Raw genomic sequence first — 13,246 nt, 5'->3', positions numbered from 1 at the left:
TTTGTATGTATTACATATGTACTTATGTATGAAATCTTGAATTTTAAAACTTTCTGATAAAACTGGTTGAACAATATAAGAGTTTTTTTTGTCCAATAGTTGTTTGATATCAAATTTCACATCTTATGAGCAAGATTGCTGCTTGAAAATTGATTTCTAAAAAACTACTTTGACATTACATGTCTGAAGAAAGATTACACGTCTGCAAGTTCAAGTAGAGTAATAAACACAGGGAGCTTTAAGCATTCCAGGCACGAGAGGGATTATGGTTTGTGAACCACTGAGACGCTTCTCATGTCAAATATCTGTCAGATAGTGTTCGGGATTACTGGCAGCACTGTGACACCAAATGAAAACATAACCTACAGACTGTTAGTAATTTCCAATTCAAGTCAACAGTAAATGTAGAGGTGTTGAGTTTACATGAAAAGAAAAAGTATCCACAGAAACTCAGAGGCTTGTATTAAAGACTGGACGAGACCAGGTCATAGAGAATATATCTCCCTGGCTCATTTCTGTAATCCCTAAACAGACAGCTCCAGTCTGTGACCATTTAGCTGAGTTAACTATTTTTGGACACAGGTGCATACAGAATCTCAGGATTGATGCATAAGTGTGTCTTGCAAACACTGACAATATTCATATGAACTGAAATAATTTATTAGCAAGGCGGTATGGACAACACTCTGAATACAACTTTGCCATGTAAAGTGATTTCTGGCACCCTAAATCAGGGGGTCCTTTGGAAGAAAACCATGTTTGAAATGAAACAATAGAATAGAATTAACAAGTGGAATTTACTAATTTTAATCTGGTTATTGAAGCTAACTTTCGACATGTAAAAATGAAGACACTACAGTAATAAATAAAGTACAGTGGGGTAGAAAAGTATTTAGTCAGCCACCAATTGTACAAGTTCTCCCACTTAAAAAGATGATAGCGGCCGGTAATTTTCATCATAGGTACACTTGCACTATGAGAGACAGAATGCGAAAAAAAAATCCAGAAAATCACATTATCTGATTTTTAAATAATTTATTTGCAAATTATGGTGGAAAATAAGTATTTGGTCAAGAAAAAAAAGTTCATCTCAATACTTTCTTATATACCCTGTGTTGCCAATGACAGAGGTCCAATGTTTTCTGAAAGTCTTCACAAGGTTTTCACACACTGTTGCTGATATTTTGGCCCATTCCTCCATGCAGATCTCCTCTAGAGCAATGATGTTTTGGGGCTTTTGCTGGGCAACACGGATTTTCAATTCCCTCCAAAGATTTTCTATGAAATTGAGATCTGGAGACTGGCTGGGCCACTCTAGGACCTTGAAATGCTTCTTATGAAGCCACTCCTTTGTTGCCTGGGCGATGTGTTTGGGATCATTGTCATGCCGAAAGACCCAGCCACGATTCATCTTCAACACCCTTGCTGACAGATGGACGTTTCCACTCAAAATCTCACGATACATGGCCCCATTCATTCTTTCCTTTACACGAATCAGTCGTCCTGGTCCCTTTGCAGAAAAACACCCCAAAGCATACGGTTTCCACCGCAATGCTTCACAGTAGGTATGGTGTTATTTGGATACAACTCAGCATTCTTTCTCCTCCAAGCACAAGTTGAGTTTTTACCAAAAAAGTTCTATTTTGGTTTCAACTGACCATAGAACATTCTCCCAATCCTCTTCTGGATCATCCAAATGCTCTCTAGCAAACTTCAGATAGGCCTATACATGTCTGGCACTGCAGGATTTGACTCCCTGGTGGCATAGTGTGTTACTGATGGTAGCCATTGTTACCAGCTCTCCCAGCTCTCTGCAGGTCATTCACTAGGTCCCCCTGGGTGGTTCTGGGATTTTTGCTCACTGTTCTTGTGATCATTTTGACCCCACGGGATGAGTTCTTTTATGGAGCCCAGATGGAGGGAGATTATCAGTGGTCTTGTATGTCTTCCATTTTCTAATAATTGCTTCCAAAGTTGATTTATTCTCACCAAGTTGCTTACCTATTGCAGATTCAGTCTTTCCAGTCTGGTGCAGGTCTACACTTTTGTTTCTGGTGTCCTTTGACAGCTCTTTGGTCTGGGCCATAGTGGAGTTTGGAGTGTGACTATTTTAGGTTGTAGACAGGGGCCTTATATTCAGATAACCAGTTCAAACAGGTGCCATTAATACAGGTAACATATGGAGGACTAAGGCCCCTCTTACAAAAGAAGTTACAGATCTGTGAGAGCCAGAAATCTTGCTTGTTTGTAGTTGACCAAATACTTATTTTCCACCATAATTTGAAAATAAATTCTTTTAATATTGGACGTGATTTTCTGGATTTTTTTTTCGCAATCTATCTCTCATAGTTGAAGTGTACCTATGATGAAAATCACAGGCCTCTTTCATCTTTTTAAGTGGGAGAACTTGCCATTTTGGTGGCTGACTAAATACTTTTTGCCCCACTGTATGTTTACAGGACAAATCTGGGGTTATTTTGAATCCTTTTGAATTCTTTATGAATAACTTATGAGAAATTATTCATAGCATTCAGAGATCAATTGTGAGCAGTGGGTAGCTACTTGGGCAGCACTCAGGTAGCACTTAGGAGTTACGTCGGTGGAGGTTCTAAGTCATCCAGGTCAAGGTGAATTCTTGTCAAAATTGGATTTCAACAAGAGTTAGGGGTTAAGTGTCCTGCTCAACAACAGGCTAGGGGACAAGTATTCTTTAGGGAATAGAATATCGTGGAATGGATGGGTACAAACAACAATCTAAACTTGGTCCTTACATCTGCTAACCTTGTCTGAACAAGTTTGAAACTGGCGGAGCCATAGATGAAGAAACAATAGTTGACAATGTTGAAAAAACAGTTGGTTTTTTAGATATCAGTCAGATGAATGTAATATGTAATTTGTGATAAGGACAATTCTTTAAGTACGCACACCTTCATAGTAGTTTATGAATTGTACAAGCGTTGAAAAGCTAAGTGTTACACAAAAACTAAAGGTAAAGGCAATGCCAGTGGAACTAGTAGCAGTATGTCAGGGTGTCATTGTTCTCAGAGGAGCCCTAATCCCTTGTGCTGTGTGAGTGCGACGGCAGGCCGAGTATGTGTGAGCGTGTGGTGGTGCGCTGTGCTTTTAACACTTCCCAGCTGTGACTTTTGCTGTGACAATGTGAGACGGGTGGCCATGGATACAGGTCTTCTTGAAGACGTCTGCCATTTGTGGAAAAAGTAGACACACTGCTTACATATGGAACTCCACATACAGAGTCCTCAAAGCCTCCTCCTCACAGCCTATGAGATTTTTTCAATCTTATAAGTTTATTATAGCTACACTTTGCCACATGAATCTAATAACCTTTGGTGTAACATCAAGTATGAGGTATATACCATTTGATAATAATGCCTACTGAATCACATGATAGGAAATTTGTGTAATACACAAACATGATTTGGACAGGTTAACAATGAGACAGCAATGCCTTTTTATTAATTGAATTTCTTCTTCTTTTTCTTTCGGCTTTTCCCTTCAGGGGTCGCCACAGCAAATAAAGCTTCTCCATCTAACCCAATTCTCTGTATCCTCCTCTGTCACACCAACTAAGTTCATACCCTCTCTCACAACAACCATAAATCTTCTCTTTGGTCTTCCTCTAGACTTCCTGCCTGGCAGCGCCAATTCCAGCATTAATTGTTCCCTATCCCTCCTCTGCACATGACCAAACCATCTCAGTCTGGCTTCTCTGACCTTCTCTCCAAAACATCTAACATGTGCTATCCCTCTTATAGACTCATTCCTGATCCTATCGACCATGGTCACTCTCAAAGAGAACCTTAGCATCTTCATCTCTGTGACCTCAAGCTCTGTGTCCTGTCTTTTCATCATTGTAACTCTTTCTAGGGCATTCAGCATCGCTGGTCTCACCACGGTCTTGTACACCTTTCCTTTTATTCTGGCTGAGTCTTCTATCGCATAGTACCCCTGACACTTTTCTCCACCCATTACAACCTGTTTGAATCAGTTTCATCACCTCTTTTCCACACTTTCTGTTGCTCTTGACTGTTGACCCCAAGTACCTGAAATCCTCCAGCTTCTTGATCTCCACTCCCTGTAGCCTCACCGTTCCATCCGGGTTCCTCTTATTCACACACATATACTCTGGCAAATAACCTTCATTCATCTCCTTTCCAACGCATACCTCCACCTCTCTAGATTTTTACACGTGCATACATACCTGGATCTCTGTGCCCTGCTCCAGGAGTCTTTTAGCCTGATTCTCCACCTCAAGTCTAGCTCGGCCGATGAACAGCAGATCGTTCTCAATCACATCGATGCCGCTCAAATCAACACCTTGAGACAAATAATCTGTAGCCAAAGCACACAAAGACACAAGTTAGCACTATAACACAGATTACTTACTTTTTATTTTTCACATTTATGTCCTAACTGTTAGACTTGTAAATGCCTTTTTTATGAAGATAAGCATTTAAAGAACATTACTTTTTCAATTAATTTTAATAAAGAATTCAAAGTTAATTAAAAGGCATGAATTCTACATTATAATGTTATTGGATTGCCAATTTATCACTGCCAGATTTAGGAAAAATGTTACATGTCACACTTAAGTTGGCCTGAATCATTTCATGTGTAAAGAATTGTCAATTTCAATTGGTCAATTATGACTTTACTGCAAAAAACGTATTTCACTGCTTAAAACCAGTCAATACATATCCATGTCTCATCAATTGAGAAGTTCAAAATCTCATTGGTCTCTTCTGTGAAATAATCAACAATAATCAAAAAAATTAAAACAAAACCAAACAGTAAATGCTTGCTTTGTGAAGATGAATCATCCACAGCCATTTGCACTTCAGTTCTATTAGCTTCCAAATTTAGTTGTATTTCCTTTGCATATCATTCAAAACATAAGATTTGTATTTTTGAAAGAAGTATATGGAAGGAGTGACAGGAGACAAGACTTGGTGTCAGTGTTCCAGTATATATCTATTTTGTTTGGGGCGCAGGTTTTGGAAGAAGACAGCAGCCGATTAATCAGAATCAGAAATATTTGTCCCCCAGGGGGTAATTTTGATTTCCTATATTAAAAATCTACAAATATAGGGCTCTTGAGGTGCTGTGGGGGATGCGTGCACGTGCACTCATTAACAAACCTCCATGTTTATGAGACTGATTGTTTATTTGCTGAGGGAGTCTTTGAGCAAATGCTCAGCCAACTTATTGCATTTACAACTCAGTATGCCTGAAACTTTATCGACACGTCTCCCTGGTGACAGCTTTAGCACAGCGGTTCTGATTATTTTCCATCTAGCGGACTGGAAAGATGACAGCGGGACGAGTCAACTTGACAGATTTGTCAGCAACACTTCTTTCAAAGAAGCACATAGCACTTCTGACAGGGTTTTAAACATTTCTGCTTTCACTGCCTTGTTGTTTATCCACCCACCTGCTCTTTAAAGGCTGTTTTTATATAATAGTGAAGACTATTGACTTGCTTTCAAACTGATTCTGTTTTGAGGGTAAAATGAAAATAGAGCTAATGTAAAGCCATATCAAAACTGATGATTTGAATGTCAACAACAGAGAAATTATTGTCTCCATTGCTGTTGTTCATTTTATGACTTGGGTGTGTCACTTTAAAGCTGCGTAAACTCAACCACTAAAAGTGAATTATAAGCTATGGAAAAAAAGAAAAGAAATAAGTTCAATACAATAAGTGCATCAAGGGATTAATTTTGAGGCACTGATTCAGCTTTTTCAATTAGTACAGGAAGTTCATTTGGTCAAGGAGAAGGAAGAGTGGGCTGGAATAGAGAAACACAACAATAAACTCTGGTTGCTCAACCACAGGATGCTGATACATCTTAGCATCTTTTTGAGTGTTTTCCTTTGGCTGTTAAGAGCTAAAAAAGTAAAGGAGTAGTCTCACACACAAAATTCACCTCTGTCAGAGGCTTTCTCATGGTTCACAAATGTAGACATCCCTTCTACAGTCCAAAAACATGCAACAGGTTGAGTGGAAAAAATTGCCCAGAGTGAGTGAGTGAGTGAGGGGTTGTCTATCTATATACAGTATGTGGCATTGCGATTGACTGGTGACCAGTCCAGAGAGTACCCCGCCTCTCGCCTGATGACAGCTGGGATAGGCTCCAGCATCCCCTCATAACCCTGAGTGCAAGATAAGCGGCAGAAGATGTAACATGTAACATGTAACATGTAACATCAAGGCCTTAATCATGGACTATAATAACAGCTTTCACCTGAGATTTTCCTCTGGAACAGTCACATCAGAGTGGCACCGGCTAGAGAAAGGGATAATCACTGGATGTACCATTTCAGTGATACTCTTTGCCTTGGCTATGAACATGTTACTCAAGTCCGCCCAAGCCAGAGTGCAGAGGGCCCACAACCAAGTCCGGGATCCGTCAGCCCCCCCATCAGAGCATTTGTGGACAACTAGACGGTAACAACTGAGTCAGTTCCAGGATGCAGATGGATCCTCCAGGGCTTGGAGAAGCTCAACACCTGGGCATGCATGCAGCTCAAGCCGGAGAAATCCAGGTTTCTAGTCCTGAGGAGTGGAAGGGTGACCGACCAGTTCCGCTTCTCCCTCGGAGGCTCACAGATCCTATCAGTCACGGAGAAACCGTTGAACAGCTTTGGCAAGATCTTTGACTGCTCCCTGAAGGATACAGCCTCTATCAGGGCTACTAACAATCAGCTGGAAGGCTGGCTAACATCAGTGGACAAATCAGGTCTCCCAGGGAAGTTTAAGGCATGGATGTACCAGCACAGTATTCTGCCCAGGATATCGTGGCCCTTGCTTGTCTATGAATTTCCTATATCCACTGTGGAGGGGTTTGAGCGGAGGGTCAGCAGCCACCTCCGACACTGGTTGGGGCTTCCCCGGAGTCTCAGCAGCATTTGCCCTCTATGGCAATAAAAACAAGCTGACCCTACCAATCAACAGCGTTACTGAGGAGTTCATGGTCACCAGGGCAAGAGAGGCTCTCCAGTACAGGGAATCAAAGGACCCAAAGGTTGCTCAACACGGTATCGTGGTGAGGACAGGCAGAAGGTGGAAGGCGCAAGAGGCGGTGGACTAGGCAGAAGCTCGGTTGTTTGACAAGGAGCTTGTGGGGTCCGTGGCAACCGGTCGGGCAGGCCTGGGAACTATTCCGACAACACACCTCAGTAAGCGCAAGGGCAAGGAAAGGCGGGACCAGGTCCAACTGGAGGTGCGGGCAGGTGTCGAAGAGCAGCGTGCAAGCCAGTGGGTTGGGCTAAGGCAGCAAAGTGCATGGACAAGATGGGAGGAAGCCATGGACAGGAAGATCTCGTGGACGGAGTTGTGGAGGGCTGAACCACTCCGCATAAAATTCCTCACCCGGTCGGTCAATGATGTCGTGTCCAGCCCGTCAAACCTCTTTCTTTGGGGCAAGAATGAAACGCCATCATGCACATTGTGCCAAGGAAGGGGAATTCTGGAGCACATCCTTAGCAGCTGTCCGAAAGCACTTGGAGAAGGTCACTATCGTTGGCGCCATGACCAGGTGCTTAAGGCAATTGCTGAGTCCATCCACTCTGCCATTGACCACACCAAGCGCTTCCAGCCACAGAGGCAGGGCGTGACATTCATCAGAGCCGGGGAACAACCTCCTCCTCAACCAAAGACCCAAACAGGACTTCTGGGAACTGCCAAGGACTGGCAGCCAAGGGTGGACCTCTGCAAACAGCTGAGGTTCCCTGAGAAACCCGCCTAAGACCAGACATCATCCTCCATCATCATCCAAGCAGGTCATCATGCTAGAGCTGACTGTGCCCTCGGAGGAGAGAATGGAGGAAGCCAGCAGAAGAAAGAGGGAGAAGTATGCTGAGCTGGTGGAAGAGTGCCGCAACAGGGGGTGGCATGCACAATGCTTGCCCATTGAGGTCAGGGGAGGGGGCTTTGCAGGGAGGTCTCTCTGCAGGGCCTACAGTCTCCTGGGCATCACAGGGGCACGCAAAAGGAGAGCCATCTGTTCAGCGTCAGAGGCCACTGAGAAGGCAGACAAAGATCACAATGTCAGAGGGACAAAGTGTGGATGAGCGCTTCTTGGACACAGGTCGGGAACTGATCACTCCCAGCCGGGTCGCCTGGGTGAGGGGGTCTGAAGTTGAAAGACCTGAAACCCCCCGTGACCTCAGGTGCTATCACTGATGATGTGTCCAAGAAACTGCATCACAAGCCGTATCTCATAACCTTATTATTGATTTTTTCAATAATAATTATCTAAAAATTCTATGTAATATTTATGGTAATTTATTCATTGTCTATATCGCTTATCTCGCTCGTAGTGATTTTCAAGTTTGTGGAATGTAAGAGGAAGATGGAGACCCAGGAAAGAGCACACAAAAGTAAAGGATTTCATGCTGAGAGGGCCAGAATCAGACAAACAGTTTTGTTGATGGGAAGTAGAAGCTATTACCACCAGGCTACCTTCAGAGCAATTGTAATTTACAAGTTAGTTTTTCCAACAGGACTTGATACTTGCAAAGCCCACAAATTTATATTACTTATATCTTAGCCCTTTACATCATTTTGCCAGAGATCCAGAAAAGTTAGCAACATGTTTGTCTCAACAGGTTGCGGGAATAGGTATAATATAATGTATTACTATATATAATGTATAATTTGCCAAGGCCAAGATTCCCCTCATCTCATGCCATCACGAAAACTCTCAATTTTTACTTTCCCCCCTGATCATTAGCATCTCTTTGAATGCTGTAATAAACCAGTGGGGGAAAAAAGGTTTGTGAGCTGAGGTGGGGGGATGTGAGGAGTGGGGAAAAATATCAAACCATTTCAGATGTACTGTTTGTCTAGAACTTATTTGCTCTTCTTCCCAAACAGAGAGAGAGAGCAATGGCGAATATTATCAAGCAGGTGGCTGGCTGAGGCACAGAGGGGGGAATTGGACAGGAGCCACATTCAATTCAGAAGCAATCCACTCGAATCCTCAGCCCTAGTGCACAGCCTAACATAGACTGCTACCAAACAGCTGAGCCCTTGTTTTTGTCTGCATGTAAGAAATACGGAAAAAGAAAGAGGTTGGTCTTTTCTGACTTGTGACACAACACACACGCACGCACGCACACACACACACACACACACACACACACACACACACACACACGCACACGCTCACACACACTAAACAGGCCAGTGGATATTATGTGCTGCCTCCCAGGGGGAAAAATTTTACTAAAGCGCACATGTGCACTTCGTAGTGGGAATTCATTTAGTTAATCTTAAGAGGACAAGGAGTCAGCTGTTACCAATCGACATTACTCATACTCAGAAATACATTTTGCAGTGCTGGAATTTCTGGTCCAGGCTTTGCTTATCATTCAGTAGCATGGTGGCCTGTATTCTCTTTCAGAATCACCTTGGTGATGGAGATAATTTGTAAACTGGCTTCTGGGTGTAGAGAGGCAACAGAGAGGACTCCTATTATGGGAAAATATATACAAACAAAACAAAAAAAACAGCTTTTAGTCCCTTTCAGATTTTCTACATTAAGTTTCAACTTAAAAAAATGACTTAAAATTAATGTCTCAATCACTGACTTGACACAAGTGAAGTTGGTATAATGTGTAAAAATCTAATCGAACAGCAGTATTGAAGGGGGGGGCCTAAATGGTCCTTAAATGACTATGTCAAGTGGTTGACTGGAAATTGAAGGTGTGATGCTTAATGTTGTTAGCGGCTATGCCCCACAGGTAGGATGTGAATCTGAAGAGAAGGAGAAGTTCTGGAATGAGTTAGATGAAGTGATGCAGAATATTCCCAGAAATGAGAGAGTGATAATTGGTGCAGACTTCAATGGACATGTTGGTGAAGGCAATAGAGGGGATGAAGAAGTGATGGGCAGATTTGGTATCCAGGACAGGAATGTAGAGGGACAGATGGTGGTAGATTTTGCAAAAAGGATGGAAATGGCTGTAGTGAATACCTTTTTCCAGAAAAAACAGGAACATAGGGTAACTTATAAGAACAGAGGTAGGAGCACGCAGGTAGACTACATCTTGTATAGACGAGGTAACCTGAAAGAGATCAGTGACTGCAAAGTAGTTGTAGGTGAGAGTGTAGCCAGACAGCATAGGATGGTGATTTGTAGAATGACTCTGGTGACAAGGAAGATGAAGAGGATAAAGGCAGAGCAGAGGACAAAGTGGTGGAAGCTGAAAAGGGAGGAGTGTTGCATGGTTTTCAGGGAGGAGTTGAGAAAGGGTCTGGGTGGTCAGGGTGAGCTTCCAGATGATTGGACAACAACAGCTAGTGTTATCAGGGAGACAGGTAGAAGAGTACTTGGTGTGTCATCTGGAAGGAAAGTAGATTAGGAGACTTGGTGGTGGAATGAGGAAGTGCAGGAGTGTATACGGAGAAAGCGGTTAGCGAAGAAGTGGGATACTGAGAGGACTGAAGAGAACAGACAGGAGTTCAGGGAGATGCGGCGAATGGTAAAGAAAGAGGTAGCAAAGGCAAAACAAAGGGCTTATGATGACTTGTATGCTCGGTTGGATAGTAAGGAGGGTGACAATGATCTATACAGGTTGGCAAAACAGAGAGATAAAGATGGAAAGAATGTACAACAGGTCCAGGTGATTAAGGACAGAGAGGGAAATGTGTTGACAGATGCTGGAAGAGTGATGGGAAGATGGAAAGAGTACTTTGAAGAGCTGATGAATGTGGGAAATGAAAGAGAGGCAAGGGTAGAAGAGGTGACTATTGTAGACCACAAAGTAGCAAAAATTAGTAAAAGTGAAGTGAGGAAGGCATTGAAGAGGATGAAGAGTGGAAAAGCAGTTGGTCCTGATGATATACCTGTGGAGGTGTGGAAGTGTATAGGAGAGGCAGCGGTAGATTTTCTTAGATTTTTCTTATTCAACAGGATCTTAGAGAGTGAGAAGATGCCTGAAGATTGGAGACAAAGTGTGATGGTGCCTATTTTTAAGAATAAAGGGGATGTGCAGAATTGTGGCAACTATAGAGGGATAAAGTTGATGAGCCATACAATGAAGTTATGGGAAAGAGTAGTGGAAACTAGACTGAGAGCAGAAGTCAGCATCTGTGAACAGCAGTATGGCTTTATGCCTAGAAAGAGTACAACAGATGCAGTATTTGCGTTGAGAATGCTAATAGAAAAGTACAGAGAAGGCCAGAGGGAGCTGCATTGTGTTTTTGTAGACCTAGAAAAGGCATATGACAGGGTGCCAAGAGAGGAGCTCTGAGTGGCAGAGAAGTATGTTAGACTGTTGCAGGACATGTATGCTAGCTGTGAGACACTGGTACGGTGTGCTGTAGGGGTAACAGAGAAGTTCAAGGTGGAGGTGGGACTCCATCAGGGATCAGCTCTGAGCCCCTTCTTGTTCGCAATGGTGATGGATAGGCTGACAGATGAGGTTAGACAGGAATCCCCATGGACCATGATGTTTGCGGATGACATTGTGATCTGTAGTGAGAGCAGACATCAGGTAGAGGAAAATCTAGAGAGGTGGAGGTATGCTCTGGAAAAGAGAGGAACGAAAGTTAGTCACAGCAAGACAGAAGATATGTGTATAAATGAGAGGAACTCAGGTGGAACGGTGAGGCCACAGGGAGTGGAGATCAAGAAGCTGGAGGATTTCAGGTACTTGGGGTCAACAGTCCAGAGCAACGGAGAGTGCGGAAAAGAGGTGAAGAGACGGGTCCAAGCAGGTTGGAATGGGTGAAGAAAAGTGTCAGGGGTACTATGTGATAGAAGACTTTCAGCCAGAATAAAAGGAAAGGTGTACAAGACAGTGGTGAGACCAGCGATGATGTATGGACTAGAAACTGTTACAATGACCAAAAGACAGCAGGCAGAACTAGAGGTTGCAGAGATGAAGATGTTGAGGTTCTCTTTGGGAGTGACCAGGATGGATAGGATCAGGAATGAGTCTATCAGAGGGACGGCACATGTTAGATGTTTTGGAGAGAAGGTCAGAGAAGCCAGACTGAGATGGTTCGGTCATGTACAGAGAAGAGATAGTGAATATATTGGTAGACGGATGCTGGAATTGGAGCTGCCAGGCAAGAGATCTTGAGGAAGACCAAAGAGAAGATTTATGGACGTAATGAGAGAGAATATGAAGGTAGTTGGTGTGACAGAGGAGGATACAGAGAATAGGGTTAGATGGAGAAAGTTGACTCGCTGTGGCGACCCCTGACGGGAAAAGCCGAAAGAAGAAGAAGAAGATAAGGATTTTGCTGAACAAACTCTTACTACCTATAGCTATGGTAATGATCCATGTGCTTTTAAATTGCCAAGATCTGATAAAAGTTGTTCTCTGCTAAACACATAGAAAGAAACTTTATCAAATGGATGCCCATGGGCTTGGATTTATAACCAAATTAAAGACCAAATATGTGCTGAGACAAGCAATAAAGGAGCAAAAGAGCCTCAAAGCTAACTATCCAGGTGATATCACTTTTTCATATTTTTACAGATTTCCCCATCTCAACAACTCAGAGTGATGAAGATACTGAACACCTAAGAAATTCTAAAAGGGGACTGAATATTTAAGAATACCTCAGTCCACAGGTGTCTGAGTAGATTATAATGTTAGTCTCATGCTGTAATGTAGGACGTTTTCTTTTCTTTTCTTTATCCTTTTTTAAATCCAATATTCCACGAAATCTCCTAACTAATGCTCTAACATGGCCCCTCCGTTTTATATTTCCCCACAGAGATCTTAGCATTCTTTGATTTCCCTATCCTTACAATTTAATTTTATTAAGAAAATGAGTTTCTATATCTTGTATATTGTGCTTTGGCACTCTCTCCATCTTATATTGTCACTTATATTCTGTAAAAAAAATCACTTTGGTTTTACTGCCCCCTGGAAAGTCAGCATGTTGAAATCTAATCTAATATTCTTGACTGCACCCGCTTTTACAGTATTTGAGCAGTTTGAAATAATGTGTGCGACAGCTAAAGAATGTCTTTTATTTTAAGAGAACTCAAGCTCTGCTCCATTTTCACCTGGGATCACTAGAATTCCCACAGAACTATGTTTGACATGGACAATCTTCAGGATTTGGCTGGAATTACGTACAAAATGTAAGTTTGACAAAAGCTGTTTTTATTTTCACAAATGAGATTGAGTGGACAGGAATTCAGACACAATGGCATGAAAATGGGGTAATCTTTAAAATAACACCACTGACAGATCCTGA

The 13,246-nt window shown here is 42.5% G+C and overlaps 1 protein-coding gene across 1 annotated transcript in view; it reads right to left on the bottom strand.

The window, feature by feature from the left end:
* Nucleotides 1–13,246, bottom strand: part of cog5 (component of oligomeric golgi complex 5) — an 85,327-nt gene that overhangs the window by 43,138 nt on the left and 28,943 nt on the right. Inside the window, 1 exon segment of the mRNA XM_086146705.1 lies at nt 4,223–4,353. Within this exon segment, the coding sequence (XP_086002831.1) occupies nt 4,223–4,353 (131 nt within the window).

This window comes from Fistularia commersonii, chromosome 5 (assembly GCF_037954325.1).
Source record: "Fistularia commersonii isolate RoL2024-O1a breed Wild chromosome 5, RoL_Fcom_v1.0, whole genome shotgun sequence".
In the NCBI taxonomy this organism is placed as follows: domain Eukaryota; kingdom Metazoa; phylum Chordata; class Actinopteri; order Syngnathiformes; family Fistulariidae; genus Fistularia; species Fistularia commersonii.
Note: the sequence above shows the minus strand (reverse complement) of the source record. Positions and strands in the feature narration are given on the sequence as shown.